The 15,276-nt window shown below is 46.5% G+C and overlaps 1 protein-coding gene across 1 annotated transcript in view; it reads right to left on the reverse strand.

The window, feature by feature from the left end:
- Positions 1-15,276, reverse strand: part of supt3h (SPT3 homolog, SAGA and STAGA complex component) — a 320,444-nt gene that overhangs the window by 47,049 nt on the left and 258,119 nt on the right. The window contains exons 8-9 of the mRNA XM_078399478.1: positions 4,857-4,969; positions 4,190-4,300 (exon numbers count right to left, since the gene is read on the reverse strand). Coding sequence (XP_078255604.1) covers positions 4,190-4,300; positions 4,857-4,969 — 224 coding nt within the window. The remainder of the gene's footprint in view (positions 1-4,189; positions 4,301-4,856; positions 4,970-15,276) is intronic.

Genomic DNA, 15,276 nt, shown 5'->3' on the forward strand with positions numbered 1-15,276 from the left:
CCCCTCGCGACCAGAAGGCAACACCGACCGCTACTTAGTGTCCGGATGGTGGACCAGGGCGAGAAAATACAGGGTGTGGAGGAGGAGCCCATATAGGAGACACTTCCCTGCATCTCGGAGGGAGATGAAGGGTGTCGAGGAAAGGCGGCTCAAGTTGTGTGGGACCGGCTCCCGGGAAGGATTATGGCGCCTGGATCCGATTAGTAATTCTGGCTGAGCGGGGGTTTGCTCAGCCGCAAATACACATGTTTGAGCCCCCCCCCCCCGACACCCGTTGGGGCGGGACAAGGGCCAGCTGCTCTCACGACTGGGCCGTCGCCCTCCGCCGGCGGAATTCCGGTCGATGGCAACCAGGTTCCAGACTCTCAACAGGTCCCGGTAGAAGCCGGGCATCCCCAGCAGTACGGCACTGCTGACGCCCACCATTGGGATCCATGTACCGTTGAAGGTAACGGCCCCCATCGGAAAAAGTGTGTCGCCGGCAGGACGCCCTGTGTACAGGTATCTCTGCAGGGTCCTGAGGCGGAGAGCCACCAGCTGGGTGCAGGTGCACACCAGCGACTGACTGCTTCAATAGGGAGACTCAGGACCGCTGCAGAGACCCAGTGCTTTCGGTTGTCCCTGAAGAAGTCCACCAACTTCCTCTGGATGATTCCAGCAAAGGTGGCTGATGTGACCAATGCGGTCATAGAAACATAGAAAATAGGTGCAGGAGTAGGCCATTCGGCCCTTCGAGCCTGCACCGCCATTCAATATGATCATGGCTGATCATCCAGCTCAGTAACCTGTACCTGCCTTCTCTCCATACCCCCTGATCCCGGTCAATCTGTACCAGAGCAGGGAGCCCACGAGTTGGTTAATGACCAACACACTGCCCCGGTAGGAAAGCACTCTGAGGAGACCCGACCAGCGCGCCAGCCAGACGACGACTTTCATCTCCAGCTCACTTGCTGGTTCACCGGCCAAGTCTCCGCAGTGGTACTCAGGTACACTCCCAAGTAGAAGAGGTGCGTGGTGCTCCACGTGAAAGGCCACATCTCCTCCGGGTAGGAGTCCACCTGCCAGGGACCCACCAAGAGTTTGGAACATTTCCTCCAGTTGATCCTGGCTGAAGATGGTAACCAGCTTTTTTTTAATTTTTATTTTTTTAATTATTTTTTTAATCAAAAATATTTATTCAAATATTAAAATAATATATACAATACAATAAAACCAAAACAGAACCCACCACCAGAATATTATACAAACAAATATACTTATTGAAACTATCATACAATTATATTACAATCCCCATCCAGGATACATCCAATCCCCCGCGGTGCCCAGCGGTCCCGGAATTCCTCCAGGGTGCCCGTGGACAGCGCGTAGTCCCTCTCCAACACCACCCGGGCACGGACGTAACCCCGGAAAAGGGGCAGGCAGCTGGCTCGGGCAGAGCCCTCTTCCGCCTGGCGCCGTGAGTCGCGGATGGCCAGCTTGGCCTGGCCCAGGAGCAACCCAACAAGGACATCTTCGGCCCTACCCTCTCCCCTACGCACAGGGTGTCCAAAGATGAGGATGGTGGGTGAAAAATGCAGCCAAAAAGCAAGGAGCAGCCCCTTTAGATATTGGAACAGGGGCTGCAACCTCACACACTGCATGTACACGTGGTACACAGACTCTTCCAACCCGCAAAAGTGGCAGGCGGCTGGCGAGTCTGTGAACCGCGCGAGGAACAGGTTGCAGGGGACTCCTCGGTGCAATATCTTCCACCCCAGGTCCCCGATGGAGAGGGGCAGAATTCCTGCGTAGAGGGACCCCCACCGCGAGGTCACCTCGCGACCGGAAGGCAACACCGACCGCCACTTAGTGTCCGGACGGTGGACCAGGGCGAGGAAGTGCAGGGTGTGGAGGAGGAGCCCGTACAGGACACGCCTCCCTGCGTCTCGGAGGGAGATGAAGGGTGTCGAGGAAATGCGGCTCATGTTGTGTGGGACCGGCTCCCGGGAAGGATTACGGCGCCTCGGTCCGACGAGTACTTCCGGCTGAGCGGGGGTTTGCTCAGCCGCAGGTGCTCCACACATTTGAGCCTCTCCGACACCCAGCGGGGCAGGACAAGGGCCGGCTGCTCTCACGCCTGGGCCGCCGCCCTCCGTCAGCGGAGGGGGGGCCCGGTCGACAGCAACCAGGTTCCAGACTCTCAGCAAGTCCCGGTAGAAGCCGGGCATTCCCAGCAGGATAGCACGGCTGACGCCCACCATCGGGATCTGCGTACCTGCTTGAAGGCAGCGGCCCCGTTGGAAAAAGTGCGTCGCCAGCACGTGCCATCTGGGAGGACGCTCCGAGTACAGGTATCTCTGCAGAGTCCTGAGGCGGAGAGCCGCCAACTGGGTGCGGATGCACACCAGCGACTGCCCGCCCTCCTCAATCGGGAGACTCAGGACCGCTGCAGAGACCCAGTGCTTTCCGTTGCCCCAGAAGAAGTCCACCAACTTCTTCTGGATGATCCCAGCAAAAGTGGCTGATGGGACCAATGTGGTCAATCTGTACCAGAGCAGGGAAGCCACGAGTTGGTTAATGACCAACACCCTGCCCCGGTAGGAAAGCACGCTGAGGAGACCTGACCAGCGCCCAAGCCGGGCGACGACTTTCAACTCCAGCTCCTGCCAGTTCGCCAGCCAGGTCTCCGCGACGGGACTCAGGTAGACTCCCAAGTAAAGGAGGTGCGTGGTGCTCCACGTGAAAAATGGTAACCAGCTTGGAGGGGATGATGGCATTGAACGCCGAGCTGTAGTTTATAAAGAACAGCCTGACGTAAGTGTTTTTATTGTCCAACTGGTCCAGTGCGGAGTGGAGAGCCAATGAGATCACATCCTCCGTAGACCTGTTGTGGCGGCAGACGAACTGTAGTGGGTCGAGGATCTTGTTGAGGTAGGAGTTGATACCCACCATAACCAACCTCTCAAAGCACTTCATCACCACTGACGTTCGTGCCACTGGTCGATAGTCGTTGAGGCACGCCACCTTACTCTTCTTGGGCACCGGTATTATTGATGCCCTCTTAAAGCAGGTGGGAGCCTCAGACCTCAGTAACGAGAGGTTGAAAATATCCGCAAAAACTCCAGCCAGTTAGTCTGCACAGGTTTCGAGAACTCGACCGGGTATACCATCAGGTCCAGGCGCTTTCCGAGGGTTCACCCCACTGAAGGATTTTCTGACGTCGGCCTCTGTGACTGTGACTGTAATACGGGGGCTCGGAAAGGCACGTCAGTGTCCTCCCTATCAAAGCGTGCGTAGAACGCATTGAGCTCATTAGGGAGTGATGCTTCTCTGTCGCTTGAGGTGGGAGGTGATGGCATTCAAGCCCTGCCACAGTTGCCGAACATCCGCCTCATCCTCCAGCTTGGAGCGAAAGTCCCTTTTGGTCTTTTTAATGGCCTTTTCAAGGTTGTATCTGGACTTCTTATAGACCTCTGCCTCGCCAGACCTGAATGCTCGGTATCTGGTCTTCAGAATACGGGTCTCCTGGTTCATCCAAGGCTTCTGGTTAGGAAACAATGGGATGTTTTTTTGTCGGAAGACAGTCCTCCACACATATCCTTATGAAGTCTGTAATGACTGTGGCGTATTCATTCAGGTCTGTTGACGAGTCCTTGAACATTGCCCAGTCTCCTGACTCCAAGCAGTCCTGCAGTTTTCCTCTGCCTCTCCCAGACCAGCTCTGGGTCTGTTATTTCTTCAGTGCAGCTAAATCAATACTTTTTCTTGATTGAGAATGATTGGGTGATAATTACTTGGACTGGATTTATAATAGACTTGCCTGCCAACTGATTCAGGCTTGTCTAAAGATTGTATCTCAGTAATAAGCTGATTGACAGTTTAAACAGAATTCTGTGGGCTGATTGCTTTGCTCTTCAAGCCAATTCAAAGGCGTCACAAGGCTAATGTTGCATTTTGCACTATTTCTGGTAGATAGTAGCAAAATGAAAATGAGAAAATCATGTGAATTGTAACGTCCCTTGTGGTATCCGACTCTGTAACAAGCAGGAATATGCAGTTTTGGGCCACAGTCCAAATTGGAGCACACACAATTGCACCTTAACACAGCTAAAAAAAGATAAATGACAGTTTAGTTTCTCCATGGAAGAATATCTAGATGGTAAATTCCCTTCCACTTAAGAGAGAGACTGTGTTAGTTAGAAGTACCTACCTCAGGCAATACAGTGTTGTGATGCGCAAATGTCCCAGACCTGATGTTATTAAATGGGTCTCCAGTTTTAGCAGCCATATCTTGCTTCACTAAAAAGGCTAGGTCCACCAGCTTAAAAATAATATATCAAAAAGAGCAAAATATGGGATTTTAATAGAAATGTTAACTTAGCATCACATGAATCATAAAACATTCATGTAACCAAACAATCTTGCCAATCTCAAGTGTTTAGCAATCATTTTTTAATGTGCTTCAGATATTTTGCTATTAACAGCATAATAGTCTATAATCATGGAAATGCACTGACACTAAACCTATACCCTCTAATGCAAAAAATACATTAAAAAGTTTGACTTTTACTACCACTACAAGCATTCAAGTATAAATTGGACAGTTTGCTGCTGTGACATTCTCCTTCTTATACCCCCCCCCCCCCCCCCACACACCATCTAATTAGCAACATACAGATTTCAATGATAACGGAGCAACAAAATTATTTTCACACCTGGCCATTAAAACGCATGACCTCAGAGTAGCTAAATCATTACCACAGCCACTGCACGTACCAGACCCAATACAGCGATGATAAAATACAGAGACAATACTACAAAAACTACACTTAAATTTATTTCAGCTACTATTATAAAATTATTAAACTGCACATTACCTGTGCCACTGTTTCATAAGCTAAGTATGCCATGATCTCCAAAGCAATTGGGTTAGGCTTGACCTCCATGCTGCTGCAGTCTAACCAGTCTTTAAACTTGCTTGACTTCTTGGCTGTTGATTGCGAGAAAAATAAGTTGAATATTAATTGATGTGGAAAGAAAAGCATCACTCCTTATTTTCCAGCTGCATACACATAAAGCATGCTCCCAGCATGGTTGTTTATGGTGCCACAGCATCAGCGATGTCAGCCTACCATGAAATGACTATTTGGATGAAAATGTATTTGATATGATTCGTAATTTTGCAGAAATAGGTGATGTCATAGATGGTTCTCACAAATTACAGCAGGATCTTGTTCAGGTGGGCAAGTTGACCAACGAATGACAAATGGAATTTAATTCAGAAAATGTGAAGTGTTGAATTTTGAGAAGTCAAATCACTGAATGGTAGGCACAAGGTGCAGGTGCTACTCAGCGGGTCAGGCAGCATCTCTGGAGTAACTGAACAGGTGACGTTTCAAGTCATAACCCTTTTTTAGACTGAAAGTAGAAGGTGGGGGGGGGGGGGATCTGGAGGTAGTAGTTCACCCCTTCCACTTTCAGCATGAAGAAGAAGGTTCCAACCCAATACCCCACCTGGTCCTTTTCTCCAGAGATGCTGCCTGACCTGCTGAGTTGCTCCAGCACTCTGTATCTTCAGTTCCTTCCCACGCTGAATGGTCGGGCCCTGGGCTGTGTTGCAGAGAAGAGGGATCTAGGAGTATGTACATAGTTCCCCAAAACTTCCCCAAACATTGAAGAAGGCTTTTGACTTGCTAGCCATCAGTCAGGGAATTGAGCCTAGAAATTGGGTCATAAAGCTACAGTTATACAAGACTTGATTAGGTTACACTTGAAGTATCGTGTGCAGTTTTGATAACTTAGCTGTGGGAAAGATGCCATTAAGATGGAAAGAATGCAGGATTTATGAGGAACTAAGAGTACATAGTTCACCAAAAGTGGCATTTGGTATAGTTTCCCAAAAGTCGATTCGAGGGCCTGGAATATAGGGAGAGGTTGGGCAGGTTAGGCCTTTATTCATTGAAGCACAGGAGGCTGAGGGGTGATTTGATAGAGGTGTATAAAATCATGAGGCAAATAGAATTAATGCAGAGCATTTTGCCAGGGTAGGGGAATTAATAACGAGACGGCATAAGTTTAAGATGAGAGGAAATATTTGATAGGAACCCGCGGGGCAAATTTTTAACACAGAATGTGTTGGGTATATGACACGAGCGCCACAAAAAACTGGGGTAACTCAGCAGTTCAGACAACATCTCTGGAGAAAAGGAATAGGTGATGTTCCGGGTCGAGACCTTTCTTCAATTACTCCAGGATTTTGTGACCATCTTCGATTTAAACCAGCATATGTAGTTCCTTCCTACACTTCCAGAGGATGTAGTTGAGGGAGATACAATAACAACATTTAAAAGACAAACAACATTTGGACAGGTACATGGATAGGAAATGTTGAGAGAGATATGGACCAAACATGGGCAAATGGGTCTAACTCAGATGGGGCATCTCAGTCGGCAGGAACAAGTTGGGCTGAAGGGCCTGTTTCTATGCTAGACTGCAGAGCAATGAAGAAATAGTTTTCAAAGTTACCATTATTTTGATTCATTATAAGTGCCCTTTGGCTGAAATCGAGTGGCAGTTTAATTTCAGAAAACAAGCACCTGTTGCTTTCTCTGCTCCTGGTTTGTACTGTTATGGTGGAACACTCTTATTTCAATTTTCCATACATCAGCTGTGTTGAATACTTAGGGTCAATGTGTGCACAGCAATTGCCTACTCCACTGTACAATTGCCTACTCCACTGTTGCTTTCATTGAAAACTAATGGACTAATACATAAAACAGTATAGCAGGCGCTCCGGCCCACATGTCCAAGCCAAATAGGATGTCAAGATGCTGCAATGGGGTAGGGGGTAGGGTACTGACGTGGATAGAAAATTGGTTGGCAGACAGAAAGCAAAGAGTGGGGAGAAATGGGTCCCTTTCAGAATGGCGGGCAGTGACTAGTGAGGTACTGCAAGGCTCGGTGCTGGGACCGCAGCTATTTACAATATACATTAATGACTTGGATGAAGGGATTAAAAGTAACATTAGCAAATTTGCAGATGACACAAAGCTGGGTGGCAGTGTGAACTGTGAGGAAGATGCTATGAGGTTGCAGGGTGACGTGGACAGGTTGTGTGAGTGGGCGGATGCATGGCAGATGCAGTTTAATGTGGATAAGTGTGAGGTTATCCACTTTGGTGGTAAGAACAGGAAGGCAGATTATTATCTGAATGGTGTCAAGTTAGGAAAAGGGGAAGTACAACGAGATCTGGGTGTCCTAGTGCATCAGTCACTGAAAGGAAGCGTGCAGGTACAGCAGGCAGTGAAGAAAGCCAATGGAATGTTGGCCTTCATAACAATAGGAGTTGAGTGTAGGAGCAAAGAGGTCCTTCTGCAGTTGTACAGGGCCCTAGTGAGACCGCACCTGGAGTACTGTGTGCAGTTTTGGTCTTCAAACTTGAGGAAGGACATTCTTGGTATTGAAGGAGTGCAGCGTAGGTTCACGAGGTTAATTCCCGGAATGGCGGGACTGTCGTACGTTGAAAGACTGGGCTTGCATACACTGGAATTTAGAAGGATGAGAGGGGATCTTATTGAAACATATAAGATTGTTAAGGGATTGGACATGCTAGAGGCAGGAAACATGTTCCCGATGTTGGAGGAGTCCCGAACCAGGGGCGACAGTTTAAGAATAAGGGGTAGGCCATTTAGAACGGGGATGAGGAAGAACTTTTTCACTCAGAGAGTTGTGAAGCTATGGAATTCTCTGCCTCAGAAAGCAGTGGAGGCCAATTCTCTGGATGCTTTCAAGAGAGAGCTAGATAGAGCTCTTAAGGATAGTGGAGTCAGGAGGTATGGGGAGAAGGCAGGAACGGGGTACTGATTGTCCATGATCATGGTGAATGGCGGTGCTGGCTCGAAGGGCCGAATGGCCTACTCCTGCACCTATTGTCTGTTGTCTAATTGATAGAGTGCAGTTTTGCCTTTCTTCTCACTTCTACTGGAGTTAATTGCAAACCTGTGATTTTTCAAAATTGCATTCCACATCAAATTTAATTTGACCATTACTAGAATCATAAAATTGTTTTCCTTGGTGAAGGGTTTTAAATGGGGCAGAATGTATGGAAAATGAACATTAACAAGCAACTTTAAATAAATATTTTATGATTACCTTTACAATACTCTGCACAACGTATTACAAGAAAAATCTGTATTATCTATTATCATATTTGATCAAAGTTACTGGCTAGAAGAATATGCTACCACACCCTTCATTTAAAATATTTAAACACACTACCATAAGTTGCACTGTATAGGTGATGGACAGTAAAACTATAAAATAATTTATTTTTAAACATAATCTCAGTGAATCTCTGCCTCTAATGGTTAATAACAGCAGTCCACAGATTCTCTGTTTAATAACATGCAAAGACAGAAACAGTTTCGCAAGCAGAGTTTGGACATGTTTTTTGGGCGGCATGGTGTTGCAGCGGTCGAGTTGCTACCTTACAACAGCATAGATCCGGGTTCGTTCCTGACTACAGGTGCTGTCTGTACGGAGTTTGTACATTCTCCCCGTGACCACTTGGGTTTTCTCTGTGAACTTTGGTTTCCTCCCACACTCCAAAGACGTTTTGGGGTTGTAAGTTAGTTGGTTTGGTATAAATGTAAAAATTGACCCCAGTGTCGGATAGTGTTAGTGTGTGGGGATCGCTGGTTGGTGCGGAGTCGGTGGGCCGAAGGGCCTGTTTCTGCCCTGTATCTCTAAACTTAAGTGCTCAAAATAGTTAACATGGATGATATGTTATTAACAGGGTCACCACTACTGTTCTAGCTTATGATTGGTTTAATCTATCTGATATAGCCAACTAACTGTTCTTGGAGTAACCTATTCAAGTCAAAACGTAAGTGCTTAACAAAGATCATTGTTGTATTGTTTGCTCCTGTTAAATAAAGGGAGTTTATTAACATAATATATTAATTACAAAATAGATCTCAATGACGTATTTGTCATGTTAGATTCATAAAATCCTTTAAGCCTAAAGGGAGCCATTCATCTCACCATTTTCAAACTAGCTCTTAGCTGAAAGTAAATATAATCCCAGTTATTCCAAGTTTCCCTGCAAATATAATATTTTGTACCATGAACACTGATTGTGAAAAAGTATTCCAATGAGCAACAAAGCATCATTGCATGAAATATCTCTGATGAACCTCTCTGTGCCCACAATGACAACTTTAAATAGATCACTTTGAATCACAGACTTTCAGCTCGTGGAAATAGTCCACCACTCAGTTTTCTTCTTCATTTCCCTTTGTAACTTCCCTAAAACATGAAATAGGCACCACCTCAATGCAGGAAGAATTATGCAATGAGCTGATCAGTGACAAGTAACATCCACGTCTCATAACTGCTAGAACATGGCCAACTCTGCCAAAAATAATCTAACCAGCAATTCAGGATGCTCATCATTACTGGTCAGCATCCTGAAGATCACCATCGACCAGAAACTCAATTGGACCAGCCACATAAATGCAGTGGCTTTAAGAGCAAGTCAGCCATGGAGTATCCTGTGGTGAATGATTCACTTCCTGAATCTTCATTACATTTCCACAAGGCATATCTGCATCTAGCTTGTCCAGCCCTTTTATAATTTTATATGGTTCTTATAGAAACGTGTAAAATTATAAAAGGACAGGACAAGCTAGACGCAGGAAAAATGTTCCCAATGTTGGGGGAGTCCAGAACCAGGGGCCACGGTCTCAATAAAGGGGAGGCCATTTAAAACTGAGGTGAGAAAAAACTTTTTCACCCAGAGAGTTGTGAACTTGTGGAATTCTCTGCCACAGAAGGCAGTGGAGGCCAATTTACTGGATTAATTTAAAAGAGAGTTAGATAGAGCTCTAGGGGCTAGCGGAATCAAGGGATATGGGGAGCAGGCACGGGTTACTGATTGTGGATGATCAGCCATGATCACAATGAATGGCGGTGCTGGCTCGAAGGGCCAAATGGCCTCCTCCTGCACCTATTTTCTATGTTTCTAAGGCTGTGGAATATGCTCCAGTTGCAGCTTTGACAATACTCAACAAGCTATCTAATGCATTACAGTTACTCAACTATGCTAGTCCGACAGCACTGCCAAAGACTGTGACTTTTGACACCATATAAACATAGCACAGAAAGTAAGGAAATTTGTGTTTGGTAGATTATTTCTTTGTTGTAACAATGCTTCTTGGCAATAAATCTTATACCTTTGGAAAGCCTGTTTATTTCCCTTTTAAATGGTGCCACATTTGTAAGGAACATGCATTTGTGGGATGAGCAGCAGAGCTGAGTATATGGGTTGCGCCCATGAAAAATTTGCCAAATCTTCTCTGCCAATGCCAAACAGCTTATTCTGCCATTGACTCTTGTTCGGTGTTGTTTGGTGGATTGGATGATTGAAGTCTGAAGAAACAAGACATATTGGCAATTTAACAATTTATTCATTTAATAAACAGGAGCCACAGTAGCGTGTGGAAGAACCATACACAGCCATAACAGCCTGGCACCTCCTCCTCATGCTGGTCACCAGCCTGGTCACATACTGTTGTGGGATGGCATCCCATTCTTGTCAGCACCTGGGGGTACCAGAAGCTCAAAACAAGAGTCAATAGCAACAGCAGAATAAGCTGTTTGGCATTGGCAGAGAAGATTTGGCAAATTTTTCATGGGCGCAACCCATATACTCAGCTCTGCTGCTCATCCCACAAATGCATGTTCCTTACAAATGTGGCACCATTTAAAAGGGAAATAAACAGGCTTTCCAACGGTATAAGATTTATTGCCAAGAAGCATTGTTACAACAAAGAAATAATCTACCAAACACAAATTTCCTTACTTTTTGAGCTGCAGGAACATAAGAATGCCATCATAATAAACATATCCTGATTTGGAAACGCATCATTGTTCCTTCAATAATACTGGTTTTGAATTCTAGATCAGTAGCACAACAGTAGAATTGCTGCTTTACAGCTCCAGCGACCTTGGTTCCATCCTGACTACAGGTGCTGTCTGTACGGAGTTTGTATGTTCTCCCTATGATCCTGTGGGTTTTCTTTGGGTGCTCCAGTTTCCTCCCACATTCCAAAGACGTATAGTTTTGTAGGTTAATTGGCTTTGGTAAGTTGTAACAAATGTCCCAAGTGTGTGTAGGTTATTGTACAGGGTGATCATCGGTCAGTGTGGACTCAATAGACAGAAGGGCCTGTTTCCACACTGTATCTCTAAAGTCTAAAGAATTGAGGGAATACCTCTATTAATGCAGCGGTTCAAGGTGGCAGCTCATTACAAAGTCCTCAAGGGCAAATTTGGATGCCGTAAATGCACAACTGGATAAATAAATAAAATACATCCATTAAAATTGTTAGTAATTGTAATTAATTTAATTAAATCACCAGAGTCTGATAACACCAGTCGATATGTCCTCATACCTCATACATCTCGTAACAGTAGATGCCCATTCCTGATGGTAAACGCAAAATGCTGGAGTAACTCAGCGGGACTGGGAGCATCTCTGGAGAGAAGGAATGGGTGATGTTTCGGATCAAGACCCTTCTTCAGGCTGATGTCAGGGGAGTGGGGAAATTGTAAAGATGAGGTATGGGGGCTTGGAAAACGGAAGTCATTGAAGAGACGAAGGGCGTGTGAGGTGTCTTGGACATGGGAAGGGAGGGATTGGTCCAGGGGGAATAGGATGGAGTCGAGGTATGTGGAAATTAATTCAGTGAGACATGAACAAGCAGAAACAATGGGTCTGCCAAGGCAGTTCTGTTTGAGGATTTTGGGGAGAAGATAAAATCGGGCCGTGCAGGGCTGGGGAACGATAAGGTTGGAGGCTTTGGAGGGCAGAGAGCTGGAAGTAATGAAATAAGAAATGGTGTGTGATATTAAGGTCTGGTGCTCGGCTGTGGGATCATGGTCCAAGGATAAGTAGGAGGAGGTGTCTGAGAGTTGTCGCCTGGTCTCAGCCCGGTAGAGGTCAGTGCGCCAGACCACCAAGGTACCTTCCTTGTCGGCGGGTTTGATTATCAAGTCGAGGTTGCTGCAGAAGTGAGCAGACGGTTGTACATTTAGGGGAGAGGTTAGTGTAAGTAAGGGGAGTGGAAAAGTTGAGACAGTTGATGTCCCGCCAGCCGTTGGAAATAAAAAGGTCTAAACAGAGTAGAGGGCCATCCGAGGGAGACCAAGAGGAGGGGGTCCGGTGGAGATGGGGGAAGGAGTTATCACTGGGTGGTGAGGACTCCTTCCCATAGAAAAAGGCATGGAGGCGGAGGCGACGGAAGAAAAGCTCTACATCGTGGCGGACCCAGAACTTGTTGAGGTGGGGGTGGAGGGGAATGAAGGTAAGGTCTCTGGTGAGGACAGACCGTTCCGTGTCCAAAAGGGGGAGGTCAGGGTGGAAGGTAAAGACACGACGGGTGGGGGTTGGGGTCGTAGGAGGGCAGATGAGTAGATAGATGGAGGTCGAGGCGATGTCTGGTGGAGAGATGGTGAGTGTTCAGAGAGGAGGGGGGCATGAGGACTATGTATAGGTGGGGAGTAGCTGGGGCTACCTGGTTAAAAGGGGAAGGGGAAGAATGCCCATTCCTGAGATCACCCATGTGTAAACTGCATTGTACACACCTATAGTGTCTCAATGGTTTTGTACCACATATACCCAATGCTACAGACAGTGTTCCAACTGTGCCTTGGCAGATCATTGCATAATTTCATCATTAATTTAGTTTAGTTTAGAGATACAGCGGGGAAAGACCCTTTGGCCCACCGAGTCTGCGCCGACCAGCGATCCCCACACATTAACATTATCCCACAGACACTAGGGACAATTTAATCATGCACCACGCCAACTAACCTACAAACCTGTACATCTTTGGAGAATGGGAGGGAACTGAAGATCTCTGAGAAAACCCACGCGGTCACGGGGAGAACGTACAAACTCCGTACAGACACAGAACCCGTAGTCGGGAGCGAACCCGGGTCTCTGGCGCTGCAAGGCAGCAACTACAGCTGCACTACTGTGCTGCCCAAAATTATTGAGAGATGATATACAATCCCTTCTAAATCAAAAGCTGTAGAAGGTGTAAGCGTCCAATTTGTTTACATCATTTTCCTCACCCAGTCTTGTCCAACAGCCTTATTTCAGAAGTGCAACCTAGTCAGATAGCAGAAAGGAACTTGCTAGGTTTCACTAAAGTAGCTAACCAATATCACATATGTCACACTGGAAGCTTAGACTGCTACCATCATAAATGTGGATGTCTGTTTAAAAGGGGGTTGGTTGCTGGTTGTCATAGCACTTCAATAATCTGTCTTCCAAAGGATCACAAGGATTACCGAGGTGCTGAACCCCATCCCCCCGGCAATGTTTCCAGCAAAGGCAGGTCAGGCAGGAATACTATTGCTTTTCTAGGGAGCGGGGCCGAGTGTGTTCGGGGAGCTGGGCCGAGTGTGTTCGGGGAGTGGGGCCGAGTGTGTTCGGGGAGTGGGGCCGGGTGTGTTCGGGGAGTGAGGCCGAGTGTGTTCGGGGAGCGGGGCCGGGTGTGTTCGGGGAGCGGGGCCGAGTGTGTTCGGGGAGCGGGGCCGAGTGTGTTCGGGGAGCGGGGCCGAGTGTGTTCGGGAAGCGGGGCCGCGTGTGTTCGGGGAGCAGGGCCGAGTGTGTTTGCCTAACGGAGGTTGCAACCCACCTCCCAGCCCGGGCAGCCGCCTTTGTTGGTGCGGGGCTGGGTGAGGTCACGTGGGGCTGGGTGAGGTCACGTGGGGCTGGGTGAGGTCACGTGGGGCTGGGTGAGGTCACGTGGGGCTGGGTGAGGTCACGTGGGGCGCAGGTGGTGACGTCACCTTGTCCCGTATTTGGGAGTTAGAAAGTTGACATCCCTAACAAAAGGAGACATTCACATAGAATCACAGGAAAGGTGGGCATAAACCGGGGTAGCCAGGTTTCACGGTACTCAAAGTTGCGTTTTGTAAGATATTTCGGAGACAGCACTAGTAGGGTTGGCTACTGTGGGAGCAATCATTTCCAGTCAACAACTTAGTGGGATTAACACTGAGCAAGTCATACCTATAAATCACCCTAAATTACTTCAGGAAAGAATGTCTCAGTTTAGTTTAGAGATACAGCGTGGAAACAGGCCCTTCGGCCCACAGAGGTTCCAAATGTTGACCGCGCGGGTTTTCTCCGGGTGCTCCAGTTTCCTCTCACATAACGTGTGGTTTGTAGGTTAATAAGCCACTGTAAATTCCCCTTAATATGAAGGGAGCGGATATAAACGTGGGATAACATAGAACTAGTGTGAACAAGTGATCGATGGTCATTGTGGATTCGGTGGGCAAAGGACCTGTTTGCATGCAGCATTATTTAATTAATTAACTGGTCCAGTAACATAAATACCATGATTGCACTATTGGTAAGATTCCTACTATTTGTGAATATCAGCAGATAGAAGATTATGAAAATGGCTGGAGTACATTTACAAAACTCATTGTAGGCCTGGAGGATAAATGTTTCTCCTCCAGACCTGACAACTTCATAATTGTAAACATCTCACTCCTACCATTCCCTGTTACCTCATGTCCACTTATCATGTGCTGTGCCCCATAAGCTAGCGATGAAATTGAAAAAGAAAAAAAGAAAATTTGCCATAAGTCTGGGAAATACATACTGTAGTTTCTCATCCACAAATCCTCCCACCATCCACCCCTGCCTTCATAGCCCCACTTAAATAACAGGATCCAGGTTTTAAGTTTTCAAGCAGCAATGATGGTTTAAAAGGAACTGGGACAGAATTATTGACAGAAATGAACCTTTGAAAAGGCCTTTACTGGAATATATTTGGTGCAGACTAATGATCTGTCCACACGTTAGATCACAACTAGATTTTTCAAAAGTATATATTAAGAAATGCCACATCAAAAGAGTTAAAATTATGTTTTGCAAGTCATCCACTCTTGATGTCGTTCATTTTAAAAATAACCCAGTTTTATTTACAAATCTGAGTAATCTCACATGATGTCAACTTGTCTGTTGTGTCACAGTCTCTAATTAAATCCAACATTGGCAAATCTGTTTGCTTCACTTAATTTGAATTCATCATCCATGATGTAAAAGATAAAGGAAATCTCAGTAACTGATGATTAATGGAGAATACAATGACGTTTAATGTAACTCATTTGAACCAATTTTTAAACTAGTTGTCTCTGGTGTATTCCGTTTTTTTTTCCTGATCAGCATCAGACATATATATTTTCTGCTGAGAATGAATCCCAGACCAAGAC

Source organism: Rhinoraja longicauda, chromosome 5 (assembly GCF_053455715.1).
Source record: "Rhinoraja longicauda isolate Sanriku21f chromosome 5, sRhiLon1.1, whole genome shotgun sequence".
Classification (NCBI taxonomy): domain Eukaryota; kingdom Metazoa; phylum Chordata; class Chondrichthyes; order Rajiformes; family Arhynchobatidae; genus Rhinoraja; species Rhinoraja longicauda.